The sequence below is a fragment of the Dendropsophus ebraccatus genome, chromosome 1 (assembly GCF_027789765.1).
Source record: "Dendropsophus ebraccatus isolate aDenEbr1 chromosome 1, aDenEbr1.pat, whole genome shotgun sequence".
In the NCBI taxonomy this organism is placed as follows: domain Eukaryota; kingdom Metazoa; phylum Chordata; class Amphibia; order Anura; family Hylidae; genus Dendropsophus; species Dendropsophus ebraccatus.
In genome coordinates, this window is record NC_091454.1 from 50,142,622 (window position 1) to 50,162,765 (window position 20,144).

At 39.9% G+C, this 20,144-nt stretch overlaps 1 protein-coding gene across 1 annotated transcript in view; it reads right to left on the reverse strand.

Annotated features, from left to right (window-relative positions):
• Positions 1–6,226: 6,226 nt before the first annotated feature.
• TENM2 (teneurin transmembrane protein 2) overlaps positions 6,227–20,144 on the reverse strand; it is a 750,809-nt gene continuing 736,891 nt past the window's right edge. The window contains exons 28-30 of the mRNA XM_069970729.1: positions 15,311–16,925; positions 11,116–11,246; positions 6,227–7,928 (exon numbers count right to left, since the gene is read on the reverse strand). Of these exons, the coding sequence (XP_069826830.1) occupies positions 7,167–7,928; positions 11,116–11,246; positions 15,311–16,925 (2,508 nt within the window). The 3' untranslated portion in view covers positions 6,227–7,166. The remainder of the gene's footprint in view (positions 7,929–11,115; positions 11,247–15,310; positions 16,926–20,144) is intronic.

The following is a 20,144-nucleotide window of genomic DNA, read 5'->3' on the forward strand; positions in this document are numbered from 1 at the left end:
ATTTCCACAGCAATAGGCATCTATCCCTTTTTGCTAGTAGAGAGGAGTCCACGTGCCCATGTCATATTAGATCTTAAGATTGGGTATACCCAGTTTTAATTCTCATTTAACCCTTTTTTCCCCTTGTGTTTTTGTACTTTTGTACTTTTTGTGTTTTTCCCCTTGTGTTCACTACTGATATTAATGGCTTATTTTCACATTTTGTAAAACACCGAACCTATGGATGGGTAAGTGGTGTAGTGGACTGTACCCCTGCCTGGTATCAGGTATTGTATAATCAATACCATGATGCCAGGCGGGAAAAGTGTTTGAATCTTCGTGGCACTTTAATGACACAGCTGGGTGATCCAGGACTAGGAAAACAAGTTATTTCTTCTGAAAATTGTGCCACAACTGACCCCAGTTTGTATGTTGTAATGCAGTTTTGGTCCATTGTAGTCAATGGAGCTGAGTTGTAATACCGCCCACAACCTGATGAGAGGTGTGGTGCTGTTTTCAGAAGAAAGCAGGTTTTTTTTTTTTTTTTATTCTTAGATAACTCCTTTAGAATTAATTAGTAGCAACCAAAAAGTTGCAGTGTAGTTAAGGCCCAAGTTATAAAATCAAGTTTTTGTCTCTGTGAGCCAAGTCCTATATATCAAACATAGAAGGAAAGGAAGCAGGTGATGTTGTGGCCTTCTGGTAGCTCAGGACTGCCCTCTTGACACTTATGACTACGATTTAGGCTGGATTCACAAGTTCTGTGTTCGCTCCGTAAAGCACGGACGACACATATGTGGAATCCCTGTCCTTGAGTGTTTCCCCGCCCGACATGATTTATTAATATCATGCTGGAAGCGGGGAAACTGTTTGAATGAATGACAGAGGTTCATCTGAACAAAACCTTAAATGAAATGCACTAAAACAATTAAACGATTACAGGCATTTAGCTGTTTTAGTGCGGTTGGGCTGAGTGGCACAAGACTGCTATGATCGGCTGGGGCATCGGGGACCCGCATGAGACACAGTTAAATATAGACGCTTTTTTTTTTGTTTTCTATTAGTATTAAAACTTGCAACTGCCATCTTACAATCTAATTACAAACTTTTTGCAAAGTTGGTAACAAATCTTCAGTTCGCTCTCTAGTCATCACCATTAGAAAAGGTACAATTCATTTTAGTGTCCCATCAGTTATCAGCTCAGATTCCCTTTAAGCAACTGTGTAAATAACATTTGATGCTACTGTAGAGTCTATGCAGTCCTCTACATAACCGACAGTGCTGCTGCTACTCTTGGATGGTGTGCACTTAGGGTTGACATCCTCTATTTTCTTTGCTTCTCTACATCCTCCTGTCACAGTATATCAGTAATATTAGAAATACAACCAGAAACCAGATCTGGGGAGTTTGTAGAGAGCAGACCACAAGCCTTGGAATGATGGTGTACACCAAGAAGTAGTGACACTGGTTTTGAATCTGAGTTTAAAATCCAAGCTAATCTCTCCAAGCCACCCCTATGTATGGAACAATATACAGTTCCAGAAGTCTCTACATCCACATATGTATAGTAACATACCACCATTAATGATATAACTTGTCAAACTTTGGAGTATTTACTTTTGATACATGACAATAAAAGCTAAGTTTTGGGGTTGGAAAGTGAATGACAGTTTTTATTGGCACTTTGAGCTTTTTTATGCTTTTTCTTGCAATACTAAATTTTTTTATATATACGATATTGTTTAGCTTCTCTTGGGCTTCTCCATGTATTTCTTCCTTTTTCTATACAACCTAACAACAATAGCACACTACAGGTTTTTTAGCCTTTCTTTTATATTTTCCATTTTATTGACTTGATTCTAAAAATTAAAATTTATAAAAAAAACATTTTGTGAAGCTTCCAGGCATCAATGCCATGTGTCTGTATACTAATAGTTTAATTGGGCCTTGTGGGTGTTGAATAAAGGACTTAGAGAAAAGCAAAGAAGCAAGAGGGAGATGTCAAAGCACAGTTCAGAGTAGGTGGTTTGTAGGCTGCATTCTCATGGGTATACAGAAGAATAAAATTCTCCTTCCAGTATACTGCTATGTGACAAGATAATAAGGCATAAAAAACATCCCTTCAAGCTAATTGTATCAAACACTATACATATTTACCTAGAGCTTTTGCTTGATTTTGTGTTGTTTGCACCAACTGTGTTCTTTGCTGACCTTGAGTTATGTTTTCTATTGTGAAATATAATTTGCGCTTGACAAAAGTTTTAGGGCGGGGAAATTAGTTTTTGTATTTATCTATGTTGATTTGTTTGTGGCAGCTGCTGCACAGTCAGTCAGGGTTGATCTTGGGGGGGAGAGACACAAGGCCCCTTAACACTTTATACAGTTAGACAGTCCTGCCAAAGTCAGGGACTGACTATTAAAGTGTATGGGGACCTTTATTTGACCATCAAATCTGTAGCTGAGAAATATCAACTTCCATTTTACAATGTGGTTTCCATTCTGCGTGATTCTAGTATCATGGTGCAAATATTTCAGTAAAAAAGAAAATTTCCACCTTTATTAGAATCAGGTGGCTGCGTGTAAACTAGAATTTATGCTTGTCCTACTTGCACATACATACATACTGGAGGAGGATGATGAAGCTTTTTACTGACCTTTCCTTCTGAAACATGTAGTTGTCATCCTCACAATATTATGGAACTGCTATTGTTACTTAATGAAAATAAATGGAGAATTGATTTACCAAACCCTTTTATCATGCTTTCCTTGCTTTTACCATGACCTAATTCATGCACAAATGGAAGCGTAATTGGAGGCTGACTTTCTGACCTTTTTATTTTCTTTTTCGAGCATGCTTCTTGATCTCTGGAAGTCATTGCAAACTATACAGATGGCCATGCATACATATTAACCAATAAGAACAAAAGACAAAGAAACCCATGTGCAAGAAGACCTTGCTCTTGAATAGCTCAGCATAAGGCACTACTTTAAAGTTTTTCAATCCACCAGTTGTGGGCCATGAAATGAATTCAGTTTACATGCAATAAAATAGATCTTAGGAAACTGACTATTGGGCTCACTAATCCTCTGGGCCCTTTGTAAATTAACAAGCTCCACATATGGTGTGTGTGTTCTTACACATTTGATAACTGTCAATGATCACCAGCAATTTGGGCTGGGCTCACCAATAATCTGTATGTAAGGCTATCCAGGTAGTCCCTTGATGCCTGCTGTGGCACAGTAAGTGAGTGCTGATCCCCTAGACTGGTGCCTGCTTACTGAGCCTTTGCTCGATATCTGTGCAGCCCTGTTTTTTTATATAGAAAATAATAAAGTTTATACTTACCCATGCTCCCCGGTGTCCTGCTGTCATTTCCCTGTGTTCCCTGCTCACTGTAGCTGCCGCTGACACTTCTGGCCCCATCTCTTCAGTGATAGGCCATTCAGCCAATCACTGGCCTAGATGGGACAGTGTGGCCAGTAACTGGATGAGCGGCCTGTCTTTTTTTTTATTTTTTTTTTATTTGAAGCATGATGAATCACCCTATTTTGGTTTTGAATATTTTGGCTGGAATTTTTTATTTTTTTTTTACTGTTAACCATTACTGTTAATAGTAAATGTCATCTTAAAAGAGCCTGTCAGTGGGTTTTGCAGCTGATTTGGAGATATCTTCCTGAATGGCGATGAGTGAGCATAGCACACTAGTCGTCTCCATTATTTGTATGTGCTCAGTAAGTCCTTGATATTCATGAGTACCAGCTCTCTCTGTCCAGTTACCGCTGATTGGCAATTGTCTATCTATACTGTGTATAGTCATACAGCTCAGTCAACAGTTGTAAGGTACAGAGAGTGGTGCAGCACAAATCCCATTCTCCTGCTTATCAGAAGAATTGCTGAACAGAATCATGACAGTAATATATTGATCTGTTCAGCATTTGTCACTAGTTTATGCTGCCCTCATTTAAGGTGGCACGAAACTAGTGACTTATTTCCTTTTAAAGTGACCATTTACAACATTCTTGTTCATTATTTTTTTTTTCTATAATAAGTCTTTTTAGTGGTCAGGGCTCAAAATCCTTACATAGCGCTGTCTATAGACTAGAGGGCACTACTTGCATATTGTTTCATCAATACATTCACTATTAATAGAAGGCTGTGCTCATGAAGAATCTTTGTTCTTTCTGTTAAAATGATGGACACCTTGATGAAATGTGACACTCCCACAGTATTCATTTATATTCATCGTCATTGACTATAGCATAAATGATCAGTATTCTAAATGTAAAGTGTACTTGTATGTAGCAATAGATATGGTATCCATAGTAAGGAAAGTAAACAAATGGAATTTATCATATAGAAGAGCAACATCCAAGAAGCAACTATGCTTTTACAGGATTTACAGGGTTGACATTTTATCACATGGAGGAATACAGTGGTTAGTGCCAGCTCCTTCAGGCCAAATGACTATTTAGATTGCACCTAACCTCCAGGAGCAGGCTATATAGACTCCTCACTTTTTTTTTTATTATATACTGTATGAGGACCTTGGTTGACTGAAGAAACCTCAAGTACTCCACATATGGTGTATGTATTTCGAGCATATAGAGATGCTGGTCTTTTTTATAGCAAAAAGTGTAATGATAAAGTAATCCTTGTATCATACTGTACTTTCCAATAGCTGTATATCTGCTGGTTATCATCCCTGGGGCTCATTGTTTATCTGTTGTTTTTTTTTTTTATGTAACAGTTGAAAAACGAAAACAAAATAAGGCATGGTTACTTCCATTCCTTCCATTTTTTTTTGTTTTGTTGACAGTATGAGCTAAAATATTTTGTTCTCTTTAGCAAGCCTAGGGGTTGCATGGCAAAACCAGTCAACATATAAAATTATTTTTTATGTCCAGTTTACACTTAGCTTTTTATTACTTAGCCTAAGGTCCTCCATGTTGCACAGAAGATTATAATCAGAGATAAGCAAATTTACAGTAAGTTTGGGTTCGCAAACTATCGAACACTCTGCATCTGTCTCCTGTTGGCTGGAGAAGGTGGATGCAGCCAGAGGACTGCATGGAAAATATGGTTACAGACAGAGGACGGGTTCACACAATGTAAGACACCGGCCGTTCTGTCACACATCCATGTCACAGTACGACCGGTGTCAGTGAAGTTCCGATTGAACTTCATTTCTTTTGAATTGGGATGCAGGTGCATTCCGGTGTGCCCACATTCCAATTATCCATAGCAGACAATGTAAAGTGCGGCCAGAGCAGCAGTTTACATGGTCTGCACCGTCAGTTTTGTGCAGCCACTATTGTGACCACACTTTTTCGTGTGGTCACAAAGAATCCTAGCCAGATTCCATAGACTTTAATGCAATATATATTTGAAATAAATCACGGCCGGTGTTGCAATTGCAACACTGGCCGTGATTAATTGAAGGTATAGGTTGTGTGAACTTAGCCTTAGGCTATGTTCACACAAAGTATTGCAACAACGGCCGTAGTTGATACGAGAAAATATGTTGGCCTGGTGTCTATGGGATCCCGTCCGTAGCGTATACACATAGTATTCGCTACGGCCGGGACCCCTAGCGGTGCTGCGAACAGCTGACATGTCAGTTTTCTGCAGCCGATATTCAGTGAATAGCGGTTGCAGAAAGCCCTGTCAGTGCACACTATGAAGCGAGCGGCTGCGGTCACTGTGGGGAGTTCTGATGCGGGCGCGCGCCAATGTGCCCACATCAGAACTCTGCGGCCTTAAAGATAATCCGGCCGGTACTGCAGTACCAGTCGGGGTGATGATCTTTTCAGAGACCGGCCGCTATGTGACCCGTCCGGGTCAGGCAACAGCTGGTCTCTTGAGCCATGTGAACATGGCCTTAATCTGTATCCATGTTTTCCAGGCAGTCCTCAGGCTGCATCCACCTTCAGAAGTCAAACGCTGATAGTTTGGGAGTTTGCAGACCCACACTTACTGTAATTTCGCTCATCTATAATTATAATCTTTCTAGAAAGTTGGCTGTGATAAATCTCACATTTGGTGCAAATACAAAGAAACATTTTCAGTAAAAAAAAATACCCACATTCAGGAGAAAACCATTCACAGTTTTAGAGACTTTATTTATGTATAAACAATTTAAACACTTTGCCATAAATTATCTTTGCCTGTCTCTAATTTTCATTTAGCAGCAAATTAAAATAATATAAAAACTCAATGAACAGTTCATACATGTATATTACAAAAAAAAAAAAAAAAAGAAAGAAAAAATACCAAAGTTCATAATCATTTTGTGGTGACTGTAAGGTGATTGTCTCAGTTTATTGTTTTGACCAAACAAACACATTTCTAGTTTTAATCTGAAACAGTGATTGTGCCATCTGGCCTTCTTATATGAACAGGGTGATCAGAAGTGGTGCCCATTTGCGATAGTGTCACAATGCCCACATCTCTACTGAAACTGATACCAACAAACTACTGATTCTAAACAGACTACACCCTGTAACTGTTATACTGTATTGTCCACAATGGATTTCTCAAATACAAACAAGAGGATGAATTTTAACTGTAGTGAAAGCCATTTGACTCACACGTCACACTCTACCCACTTAATGAATAAATTAAGTAAGAGCATTTGGGGATAAGAGTGCAAGTAAAGTTTGTGTTTTCTTGTCAGAGTTTATCCAGTGCTCTTAGTTTTACAGTTGTTTCTAGAAATCGCTCCATAGTCTTAGTTTTTTTTTTTTTTAATTTTTCAATGCAGTAAGCATTCTTTGTAAATCAAAATGTTGGAATACTTATCAAAGAAGCAGTCTGAGTAGTTTTCAGCAAAAGATCTCGCAAAGGCGGCCGCTTGGAATTTTGTGTTTCTGTATTTCCCCCACGTCAAAGAAGTGAGGTAATTCAGAGGCCTTAATTCTTGTTATTATTTGTAACAGAGACCCAGAAGAAGTGGGTAATATCACAGGGGTACTTTGTTTACTTGTGTTTTACTTATGTCAGGCTTTAAGTCCACTTCGATTTGTGGTTGTCAGCAGCATTCAACTCAAAAAATGTGAGCTTTCCTGCCACTTAACTGTCTCAAAACAATTCAGCCTAGTGCCCCATTTAGGTCTTCATCTCCTTAGGAGAGGAGATAACAGTTTTTACTACTGATTCATCCCAGGGCGGATGACAGTAGATTAATTTGTTACCTCTTTCCCATCTCATTCTGTCTCAAGAACTGGATGTTACTGCTGCTGTCTGCTAGTTCTGGGTACTGCTCTACTGGAAGGACATAGTACCCTTCGTAGCCTTGAACTCTTCCTGTGCTTAGAAGTTGCTGCTTTTCCCCCTCAGTCCATAAGCGACTGCCTTCTTTCCCATCCCGTGCCTTTTGCTGCTCTTTTGCCCAAGCTGCACTCAATGCCCGCTGACGTGCTTGGTCAAGAACTCGCGCTTTCTCTTCATCCATGCTGTCAACAGTCAACCCATAGCGGATGTTTAATATGAGAGATGAATGCTGGAACTCTATGTTTGTAAACCTGCGAGTCCTTCCGTTTATCAGCAGGGTCGGTTGAGAGACTGTGACATTGACTCCGCTGTCTAGTGTTTTGCGACCCGTTGTCAAACCTAAGGTGACTAGATCGCTGTCGGAGGAGCCGATTTTGACAAAATAATGGGTGTCCTTTCCTTCTATGTTGTAGTACATTTTTTCCAGGTAGTGAGCTCCGTTAAGCACAAGAGCAATTTTCCGGCTGTCTTCACTGGCAATGCTGGACATTCCTGTTGTCACTTTGCCTTCTTTGATTGCAAACATTATTCCTTTTCCAATTATAGGAACTGCAGTTGCAAACCAGTGTCCCAGTTTTTCCCTTATGTTTGCATGCAGCCTCTTCACGATGGTTTGACCCTCTAATGCCATAAATGCTTGATTATGTCTTTCAGTGGTCTGTTGAACACCCGTAATTAGCTGTAAGACAGAGAAATGAATTAGTTGTAGAAAGTTAAAAAGTAATGCATTGAACCATAGGAACTAGACTGTACAGATTTCTGAAGGTCACGCAATACTGCCTTAATTACATTTTGCCCTTAATTTAGTATAAAAGTAAATCACATGAAATTAGAAAAGTTATCCAGCTATTTGAGAAAAGTAAAGTCCTATATTACAAAAGGAAACGGTCCACAAATAAATGTGAAAAAAACATTTTGAGATTTATATGGCACTCTGCTGTGAGATTAGTAGAAAAAAGGCATGAAATGTGGAGTATTAAGTACAAGCCGTAACGTGCACAATCCCCTGTTTTCAGAATTTTCAGCTGAATGTTTCTAAAATAAAGAGAAATGAGGCCAAATTGAATGTAGCAAAATTGTGATGAAATATTGGCACCTATCCTGAAATTCTGTTTTTGGATATGAAGTCCTTTGTTCTGCACGAGTGGCAGCACCTTAATGCAGACTAGTTTATTAGGCAAGTGCATTATGAGTTTCCTGCTATCTACAAATAGGCCTGCAAACCACATGCGGTCAAGCATGAATCAGAAATAAACCTGTATTTGCATAGCCACAATTATTTGCACAGTGTATGTAAGATATAATGGTTTTAGTGTAGGCTCTTGTTTATTCAGTCCACATAAAACAAGTCTAAAAGACTATTACAGCTGAGCGTCTCTGCAGAAGTTGCTCACGCAGTGTTCCAAATTGAGCATGATGACAGCAAACTGCTCAGAAAAATTTGCAAGCATCAGGATCGCTAATAGTAAGGCCTGCATGACTGCTGCTCACAGACACATCAGTGTAAATTGCAGTTTAGGGGGGAGTCAAGGAAAACTGGGCATGCATGATTTCCAGCTGTTTACAGCATCAGCCGTGGGAACTGTGTACATGACATGAGGACAGATGGTCCACATTACTCTACAGGTTTTGGGAAAGTTCTTGGCTGGATACCAAGTAGGATCCACCACTAGAAATGTTGACAGAATAACAGCAGGAAGTTATAATAAAGTCTGTTATAAATATTTTGTCATAATGTCTGATAACTTTAAAACAACTCTGTACCCACAATCTTGCTAGAGTGTGTGTGCCCTAGGCTTGCACCACCTCTCCATCCCTCCTCCCCCCCTTTTCACCATTAGGAATGCCCAAGGCAGGATTTCTCCTAATCATCAACTGTCTGAACACTGAACATGTGCTGGATTCTTAAGGTACATGTGCAGTGTTCAGACAAGTGATGAATAGGAGAAATGGTGAAGAGGGTGGGGATGAGGGATGAAGAGGCTGGGCATAGAGCATAGACACTCTTGGCCAAGCCAATTTGACACAGGGCTGCAAGTTTCAAAGTTGTTTTTAGGACAGTAACTGCATCACCTGCCAAGCGGACCCCAGGACCGATTTCTGATTAAAAGCAGCTATCTGATGGTACAAGCGGTTTGGGGGGGGGGGGGGGTAGATTGTGGGTATAGAGTTGCTTTAAGGGAACCCGTCACCACTTTCATGCTGCCTGAATAACGAGTCATCAGGAAAGTCCCAGGTGGCTTCTCCCTACACCACAAGCCTTAAATAGGTACTCTGGCGAAATAGGTACTCTGGCGGAGAAAAAGGGTTTTTAAATTAAATTGGTGTCATAAAGTTATACAAATTTGTAAATTACTTCTATTTTAACATCTTAATCCTTTAAGTACTTATCCGCTAGTTTGCATATTGATTAAAGTCAAGATTTACCGAAAACGACGCTGAGGATGAAGGTAAGAAAACCATCTTTCTCCTCAGTGTCCTTGGCCCTATGGGAATATAACATCAGGTTGGACTATTAGTTTCCCTTTAATATATAGCTCTCTCCCTGTTTGGGTATATGGAAAGATTTATTCATCAAGGCTGGTGGGCAGACAGAAACCACTGGGGACCACCCTGATGACTCGTGGTTCCGGCAGCACGAAAATGATGACAGGTTCCCTTCCAGGATGTCTGGTATGAAATATGCCCCGTATTACTGCTACAGCTCCCCTGTGTCCCTCCACTGGTCATGTAATACTTTACTTGGTAATGAAGTGACATCCATGATAATGTGTTGACACAGCCAAGGTCATATAATGTGACGCACGTTCAGTACACAGTGACCGTCAGTGAGATAATGGAGGACTTGGCATATTCTATAAACAAGCCTGCAAAAATAACCATTTTACATATTCTTTGCGCCTTGTGATAACACTAGTCGGAGAGCACGTTCTGATTTGTATTGGGATGTGCTTTCTGTTTAGGCTTCAATGAATATATATAAATGCACAAAAACCATACAGTTTGTCATAATCAATTCTTTTTATCATCAGTCGGGGCATGTAATTTTCTGCTAGCACTAATGTCCTTTATCACCAAAGACACACACCATATCATAAATATTACATTAATGCAGTTTGTATGGGTAAGGAGCTTCTAACAGAGCTCTATCGCTCCCGTGCCAGCAACAGGAAGCTTTGGCACTAGGCTCCAACCCATGATTGCATTCTGCATGCTTCAGAGCAGTAATAAGCATGTGGTGGCCTGGGGCTTAGGACCAAACCAGTCGAGCTCTGATATTTTGTTCCTTTTGTCTTAATTAAATGTTTAGAGCACATTAATCCATGCAGCTGCTTTTAAGATCCCGCAGCTGCATTCTGTGACCCTTCAATGCAGATTTTTTTTTTTTTTACAGATTCCTGCTTGAAGTTATCTGCCAATGCACTGCATGTCCTGTAAATAAAAGGCGAGTTAGTGAAGCTGAAAATGCCATATTCCCCATAAAAGGAATCATTTCTCAGTTTCTTATAACGCATACACTGTTTTTATTGCATATATAGAAAGCACGCATGCAATACAGTAGCTGTAAGCTATATTTTTATTTTAAGTCATAAAATCCCAAAGGGGTAGGCTGTTATACTGTAGATGGAACAGATGGCCGGCTACCTTTAAATTTCCCTGTACTATTGTTAATCAAGAAACAACTCAAGGGTATACACACAAAGAGCTAATGATACTGCAATTACCATAACTATCTAGGCAGGCAAAACGCACATTGTGCATAAGATCATTAGAATAAAAATCCCATCCCGAAGTGATACAAGTGGAAATGTAAGATATCACACCGAGGCACGGCAGCTCGTATTTGTGAAGGAGATGAGACCTACCTGTCCATTCTCACATTCTTGACTTTCAGTCAGTTCATATGGAGGTGGCACAAAATGCAGTTTGGATCTTGGGAAGCCGGGAATGATATTGCTCAGCTGAAATCCAAACATCACAAGCCAGCTCTGCACATCTGGTGAATAGACATAAGATATAGAATCATTACTATCTATATGCATATGATGAGGGGCTGTTTTATAGATTTCATATAGAACATTAGTCTCATCTCCTATGCCATGGGAATATAGGTATTCTCTCAGCACATTCTGTATTGATAAAATGGATTCAGTAGAAAGGTGCAGAACTAGTGGAAATAGTTTATATACAGTATTTTACTTAACCAGTTCAAGACCGGGCTAGTTTCCTCAATCAGGAGGAGGATTGTAAAGTGACAGTTTTTACCATTTTTTTTTTTTTTATAATTTTTGTTTGATTTAAGCGCTGCTAAAATAAGTTTTATAATTATAAACCCTTTAAATTACAGTCACTTTCCTCTTAACCCCTTAATGACCGCCCATATGACTTTTCACATCAGTCATTAAGGGTCCTTATTCTAGGCCACCATCCTTTTACAGCAAGCCTAAAATAATGGATTGTGGGTTTCCCGTGCTGGGATTGTGGGAGCTCAACAGGCCGATATGACAGCCGCCCCCTGCTGGGTCTATTAGGAAAGGAGAAACCTCCTTTCCTGGTAGATTAACCCTTTACCTGCAAAGGTCAGATTGTGACGCAACTTGTAAAGAGTCTGCAGCTTCATACTCACCCGTTCTTGCGATGAGGAGGAACCCTGGTCCAATGCATCTTCATTAGAGATGAGCGAACCTCAAGCATGCTCGAGTCGATCCGAACCCGAACTTTCGGCATTTGATTAGCGGTGGCTGCTGAACTTGGATGAAGCCCTAAGGCTATGTAGAAATCATGGCTATAGTCATTGGCTGTATCCATGTTTTCCAGACAACCTTAGAGCTTTATCCAAGTTCAGCAGCCACTGCTAATCAAATGCCAATCGTTCGGGTTCGGATCGACTTGAACCCGAACCCGGTTCGCTCATCTCTAATCTTCATGGCAGCTGGGGGACCTTGTGAAGACCTCCAGAGCTGCCATGAATACTTGAGTACCCATCCATGTCAGCAGCAAGGCTGGGTACAGTGCCTGACAGGCCTAATCCAGGCTGTAATACGCTAATGTCATGGCAGGGAGCTACCTTCCCTCCTGCCAAGAATGTTGGTATTCTTTCCTTTTGGAGAGATTTTCGGCTAGGAAAACATTCCTAGTCAAGGTTCTAAGACTCCTAGTTGGAGCGAAACAATGATATAAAGGTGAAAACCACCTTCTCAAAATGGTGTTAGAGCTGTTCTTGTATGTGCTTTAAGACCAGTTGCTATGATTCTCCCCAGGCTTTTATGTAAAATATATATGAAATATAACAGCCCACGCTATCTTTATAGCCGCATTAAGACGGAACATTGAAATAAAAACATATTTTACAAAGATATTTTTCTGGAAACAAAATTATAATAAAAAAAAAAACACTGTACAAACATTATTTTGGTAATTAAATAAACTTTAAAAATTAGGGCTATTAAACCACTATGTGTGCCAAACCACTTAAAACTGTCAGAACACTAAGGATTAAAACACCCTTATGTTTAAAGGGTTAATGTCAAGTATTGCGTTTAATTGGTGCAGATTAATGAGCAAACACTACTTCATCTTAATGCTCATAAGTCTACAATGTGATCTATGACCTCCTTAAAGAAGTAAAATTATAAAGCAATTTCAGAGTACCATTCTGAAGGATCTTACTTCTGTCTACATAAGTACGGTAATTTAACATGACTACTTGGCTATGAAGCAGTCTTGTTTAATAAAGTTTAATTATCAAGACAATAGCTGGATGGAGCGTTTAAGCATATGAAACACGTGTGACCCCACTTGTCAGAAACGCTCAGCCTCTTTCTCACAGTCACGTTCATTGGGATTTTTCTTCTGTAAAGAACCTATTTCTGTCTTGTAATCACAGAACAAACCCCGCATACTTGTTCCTCCCTGTAATGTCTTATCTCACATTTCATAATGGAAGATTAGTGACTCTTTTCCTTACAACATAAATGGCCATTTAGTGACAATTTATGCCATCTATGTTGTACTAATCAGCTGGTCTCTTTCTATTCCTGGAAGATACAGCGTACACTATTAAAACAATTATAGACTGCTTCATAATAGCTGAACATTGTGAGAAACCACTTCTTTTAGTTTTAGATTTCCTATTAGTCTGTAGTAAGATTTCTTACCAATATAAAGAAGATTTCACAATCAGTATGTTCCTCAGAAGAAAGAAACTCTTACCTAGTTCACAGTGGCATTTTATTATATTAAAGTGACTCTGTACCCACAATCTGCCCCCCCCCCCCCCCCCAAAACCGCTTGTACCTTCAGATAGCTGCTTTTAATACAAGATCTGTCCCGGGGTTCGTTCGGCAGGTCATGCAGTTATTGTCCTAAAAAACTACTTTTAAACTGGCAGCCCCGTGCCCTATGGGCGTGGCCTAGATTGTGTATGCATTAGGCTGGCACAACCTCTCTGTCCCTCCTCCCCACCCTCCTCATCATTAGGAATGCTCCAGGCAGATTGTCTCCTTTTCCCCACCTGTGGCAGCCCGGCACATGGGCTGGATGGTTAAGGCACCTGTGTAATGTTCAGCATGCAGAAAATGTCCCAGTGGCATTCCTAATGATGAAGAGGGTAGGGAGGATGGACAGTAAGGTGGTGCAAGGTTAGGGCACAGATATCCTAAGCCACGCCTGTAGGGCACGGGCTGCAAGTTTTAAAGTTGTTTTTAGGACAATAACTGCTTCACCTGCCGAACGGACCCCAGGACAGATCTTGGATTAAAAGCAGCTATCCGAAGGTACAAGCGGTTTGGGGGAGACAAATTGTGCGTACAGAATCGCTTTAAGGCACTTCTTTTAGTTTCATTGCACGCACATACCTTTTGTATAGAGGTATAGCTAAGACTTCATTTAAGACAAAGAGTAAAGGTTCCCATACACTTCATACTTTTGCCAGCTGACTCCACTGCTCACAGTGGAGACGGGTCAGGCATGATGGAAAAATCACAGTTTCACCCCACTGTTCTAATAAATACAAGCCACCACCACTGAAGCTCTCTGGCTTCAGCTTACCCCTTCCTATGGGGAACAAAGGAACACTTGGACTGTGCTAAAATTTTCCTGTGTATGGGGAGAATAAAGGGCGGATAAAAGAGATAACTGTTGCCTGACAGTTATTAAAGGTGTATGGCCACCTTTCCTCACTCCAGTATCTAATATGTCTGTTCAAAGCATATTGGTTTGTTGGAAATCCCCTTAATACATGCCCATAAGTACTTACTAATACTAAGAAATTTATTCTACAGTATGTATGTTTTCACAGGTACCCTGTTTCCCCAAAAATAAGACATCCTCCGAAAATAAGGCATAGTGGAGGATTTACAGAATAGCTTAAAATAAGGCATCCCCTTAAAAATACGGTATCCCAAGAAAGTAAGACCCATCCTCAGCCACCATGCTGCTAAGAGAAGTAGGGTGGAGGGAGGGAGGTAGGGGGTTATCTGGTTATGCTGGATTGTGATGACCACAACTATATATATATCTATATCTATATAATATGGTAATTTTTTTCTTGTTCAACAAGAAGTGTGAATACTTCTTCATAAAAATAAGACATCCCCTGAAATTCAGAAATAGCACATCTTTAGGACCAAAAATGAATATAAGACTCATTTTCGGGGAAACACGGTAGTACTGAAATAATCCTGTACTTTGGATTGCTCAGTTCATAAATTGATGGCATTATATTGTATAGATATGAGTATAATTATGCAGTTGTAATAATTGTATAGATTTCTATATATTTGTCATACCTATGCACCAACAGGCCAGTATTATAAAACCTCATTCATATGGCATGTTTTATAGTGGTAACCAGCTGGCATAAGAATCCCTGATCATTGTGCATAGTCAGCTAAATCAATACATGTGAACTAATAGGAATGGGTCAAATTAACCTCTAGGACAGTAACTATTAGGGATCATTGAGAAACAGTTCAGCTATTCTTAAATTATCTGGATAACATTCCGCCCTCACTACATATAAAAGACCTCTAAATATCCAGCTGGGCAATAATCGCTTACCTGTCACATAGTTTTTTAGGTCCATTTCAGTACTCAGAGGATTATTGTTCTTAAACATGTATAAATTGAATGGTGCAGGGTCTCTTCCAATTTTCTTCCACATTGTGTAATCTGGAGATATCCAACGTCCAGCCAACACATCATAATCTCTCTGGGCAAAATGCACAAGTTTTGTTAATGGATCATATAGTCCTCCATGAAATCCAATGACAAGCTGAAAGTTTGGATTGGAATCAAAATAAATTTCCCCAAAGGGTGTATACTGCAGCTGCTTGATCATCACTCCATTGATGCTGAAAGCTGCTAATGGTGTACCTGTGTTATCAGAGGCAATGTAATATTCTTCCCCACTGCTGCTCTCCATTGCAAAAAGGTGGCCTTGCAAATCATAATACAAAGAAATAATCTCAGAGTTTGAGTGATTATACACATGGGTAACCCTTGTTGGATTATGGAGATCAGCATAGAAAAACTGCAGGTGGAGGCCCAAGTTTGTTTTACATGATGCTCTGCGGCCCAATCCATCATAGCGATATTGTACGTTCCATCCAAGGACCTTGTTGTACGCTCTGGTGAGAAGACCTTTTGAGTTGTAATCAAAAATATCTGCACCTCTTTGGCTCAAAAACCCATCATCATCTATTTTATACTGTACATCCCCCAGACGTGTTATTCTATCTCTGAGATCATATCTCAATGGCAGAAGACGGACACCATTTCCAGGGGTCAACAGATACAGGTTACCATTAAGGTCATAGTTGTAGCGCCATGCTTGTCTGTCGTTAACATTAACAGTCAACAGCTGACCATCTCCATCGTATTCGTATGTGTACTTAGTCGTGTTAGCATAGGGACCAAGCTTTAGTTCTCTCTTTATAACTCGTCCCATACTATCGTACTGCACAGTCATCCAATACATGAGTGACCTAAATATTTCATACTGGACTTCTTTAATGCGGCCATGAGTGTCAAAATGTTTTGTTAGTGTCATCACTGCAGTCGTAATGATTTGATTAACATCATAGTAAATGACTCCAAATTTACCAAAATGTTCAATCTTTCCAGAAATGTCATCATAGCGGTATAATTCAACCGGAAGTGGGGTTTCACTTATGATAGGCTTAATGCTTGCAACACGAAAACTGTTGTCATGGTACGTGTAGTCAAATCTTGCATTCACCATGCCTTCTTCAGAAAACCTGTAGATTTGTTTGTCCACTAAGGGTCCAATCTTCCGATAACGTATTGTACAAGAAAAACCACCACTCTGGAGGTTGACCATTTTTAAAACTCCAGTAGTTTCATCATAACCAAAAGTGACTGCAGTGCTGTCATATACGATCTCAGATAACTTGGAAAGTTTCCCATACTTATAGAATACTTGCCGGCCAGTACCAAGATAGGAAGTTTTTAGAATTCGGCCATCTTCACTGTAGTCAAAAATAATTGATGCATTGCTTTCCGGAGGATTGTATATGTTCCTGATGTAGCCTATAGATGTATGGGTTGCCATACTATGTCGAGCTACGCTCGGCATAGTTACAGAGTAAAGGCGGTCTGATGAGTCGTATTCAAAGATGTACTGCCTCTGACTTTGAAGAAGAAGCACCATAGACTGCAAAGGAAATAAAATATTATATATTTTATTATTAAACAGTAAACACTAAAGTCCCAGAATATATATGTGTATATAAATGAAATCAGTAATCAAATGGCAAAGCACTCGCTGCACAGAAGATTATTTTCCAGAGATATGTCCGACATCAAGAAATAACATTTTGAACTGTAAATTTTGATGGTAAAGACTACTCATTTTATTACTTGAATGCACAATACTTGGTACATAAAATTTTATGACAGTTATTTCCACAAAATGTAGTTCAGTTGAATTTTATATTTTTGAAAAACAATCGCACTCGTAGGCTTAAAAAGTTCCAACAGACTTTATTAGAGAGACGTATATAAAACAGCTTGAACTTCTCGCTGCGAGATTAAAGTCATGTCTATAGCGATTGCCTTCTGCTGCAAGAAAAGTGTTAACTTCCTCTGACCACTGAGCCAATTCAATACTCGCTACTATCATTTCATAGAGACAAGTCAGTAATTGTAGTCATGGGGATTTGGATTCTGAGACGTCCAGTGACAACAGCACTTAGTGAAGCCCATGTAACCCATTCATTCTGGTAAGAATGAATGGGATACAAGGTCTTCTCTGTATGCCACCTACCTTCATTATTACATGGAGGGATACAAAGGGGCAACATGCTGTCTATAACTATATCTTTAGCCTCCCACATTATGCTGAGGAAAGCCAATGACTTGGGCTGGTCATTATAGTGACAATCCCAGGATCTTGACTTCCATACATTTCAGAGGCTTGATTTAATAAATATACTTTAATAATGTACCGAATTTTCCGGCATACAAAACAACTTTTTAACCCCGAAAAATCTTCATAGAACTTGGGAGTTATCTTATACAACGGGTATGGTCGCCCCATACAGTGGGGGAGCTCAAAAACAGCCACATCCCCACTGTATGCGGTGACCCCTGTAAAAAAAACTAATGATTCAATTCACCTACGACCAGTTCCTGGCAGCCACAGCCGACCAGTTCCTTGACTCCTATAGCTGGCCTGCTCCACTTTCTATCTGAATAAGGCCACTTTCATTACATATATTGGAGATGTGATCGTCATACGTCCTTCAGATCAAAATAGGAATACAAGTTAAATGAGAAGCACTCTTCAAGGAGATATTAAGGAATGCTCTTCTTATCCCTTGTGCTGCAATTCAATCCTCCATTAGAACTAAGAAGATGTGAAGAAGAATGGATCTCCACAATGTAACCAAGGCCTAAGATGGTTCATAATTGAGAAATAGTATATTGCAGTCTTCTCACTAGAATTTGTCAGGTGACTTATGCTGCGTTTACACGAAACGATTATCGTGCGAATTTGCACGCTAACGATCGAATTCGAACGATAATCGTACGTGTAAACGCAGCGAACGATTGAACGACGAGCGAGAAATCGTTCATTTTGATCTTTTAACATATTCTTAAATCGTCGTTCGTCGTTCGCAGAAAAAACGCAGATCGTTCCGTATAAAGAGTTGTTCACCGATTTTTCCTATGTGCGAGATAGGATTAACCCTTAGACGACCCAGGGCGTATAGTTACGCCATGGAAGTCTGTCCCCAGACGACCTAGGGCGTAACTGTACGCCCTGGGTGTTTCTCACGCTATGAAGCGTGCTCCGGAGCGGAGCGCGCTTCATAGCAGGTGGGGGCCGGCTGCAATCAGCAGCCGGGACCTCACCGGTAATGACACGCTGCAGCGATCGTGCTGCCGCGTGTCATTAACTCCTTAAACGCAGCGATCGCGGCGCGACCGCGGCGTTTAAGTGTAAGTGACAGGGGGAGTCCCCTGTCACTTACCGATCGGGACCCCCGCAGTGTGACTGCGGGGGTCCCGATCGGTAAAACGGACCGCCGGAGGTCTCTCACCTGCCTCCGTGCGGTCCGATCGGCGATCTGCTACACTGAGCCTGCACAGGCAGGCTCAATGAGCAGAGCGCCGATAACACTGATCAATGCTATGCCTATGGCATAGCATTCATCAGTGTAAAAATCCAAGTAGTGGATGTAAAAGTCCCCCAAAGGGACTTCAAATGTGTAAAAAAAAAAAAAGTTAAAAACACACACACACAACCCCAAAACCCCTCCCCCAATAAAAGTTGAAATCACCCCCCTTTCCCATTATATAAATAAAACATATAAAAATAAATAAATAGATAAACATATAATATACCGTAGCGTGCGTAATTGTCCGATCTATTAAAATATAACAAGCGTCATTGCGAACAGTAAACGGCGTACACGAAAAGAGGGAAAAAAGTGCGCGGATTACCGATTTTATGTTACATTATATATATAAAAAAATTAATAAAAAGTGATCAAAACGTCCGATCTTCACAAATATGGTATTAATAAAAACTAGAGATCATGGCGGAAAAAATGACACCCCATACAGCCCCGTAGGTGAAAAAATAAAACCGTTATAAGCGTCACAATAGTCCCATTTTATTTATAATTAATTGCCAAAAAAAAGGATTTCATTTAAAAAAAATATATAACATTAGAGAATCTGTGTAAACCTGCATATGGTTGTGTTCGGGCTGACCTATAGAGTAATAGTATCATGTCGCTTTTACCATATAGTGCATTACGTAGACACAGGAACCCCCCAAACGTTACCATATTGCATTCTTTTTTGCGATTTCACCAATTTATATCTTCATAAATAATATATTTGGAATTCCATCATACATGTTATGGTAAAATGAATGACGCCATTACAAAGTACAACTATTCCTGTAAAAAACAAGCACTTACATGGCCTGTAGATAAAAAACTGAAAGTGCTGGAGCTCTTAGAAGGGGAGGAGGGGAAAACGGAAACACTAAGATCAAAATTTGCGCGGTCCACTGGGTCATTTTGGGCCTGGTCCTCAAAGGGTTAAGCGATCGCAAAACGATTGCAAAACAAATTTTCCGTACGATATATCGTTCCGTCTAAACGCTGATCGTTATAAAAAAAAAATCGTTACTTTGAAATCGTTAATTGTACGATTGGGCGAATTATCATTCCGTGTAAACGTAGCATTACGCTACCCAATCTTTCAGCAATATGATTGAGGAAGAAAAGCTGTGCTATATTTGAATGATGTATATCTTTTATGTGCTTTTGTAAAATATTTCTTTAAAAAGTAGGATAAAGCCTGCCAGTGAGAGTTCTGCTTACCCTGCACAGCACATTGCAGTGATTGCTATAGC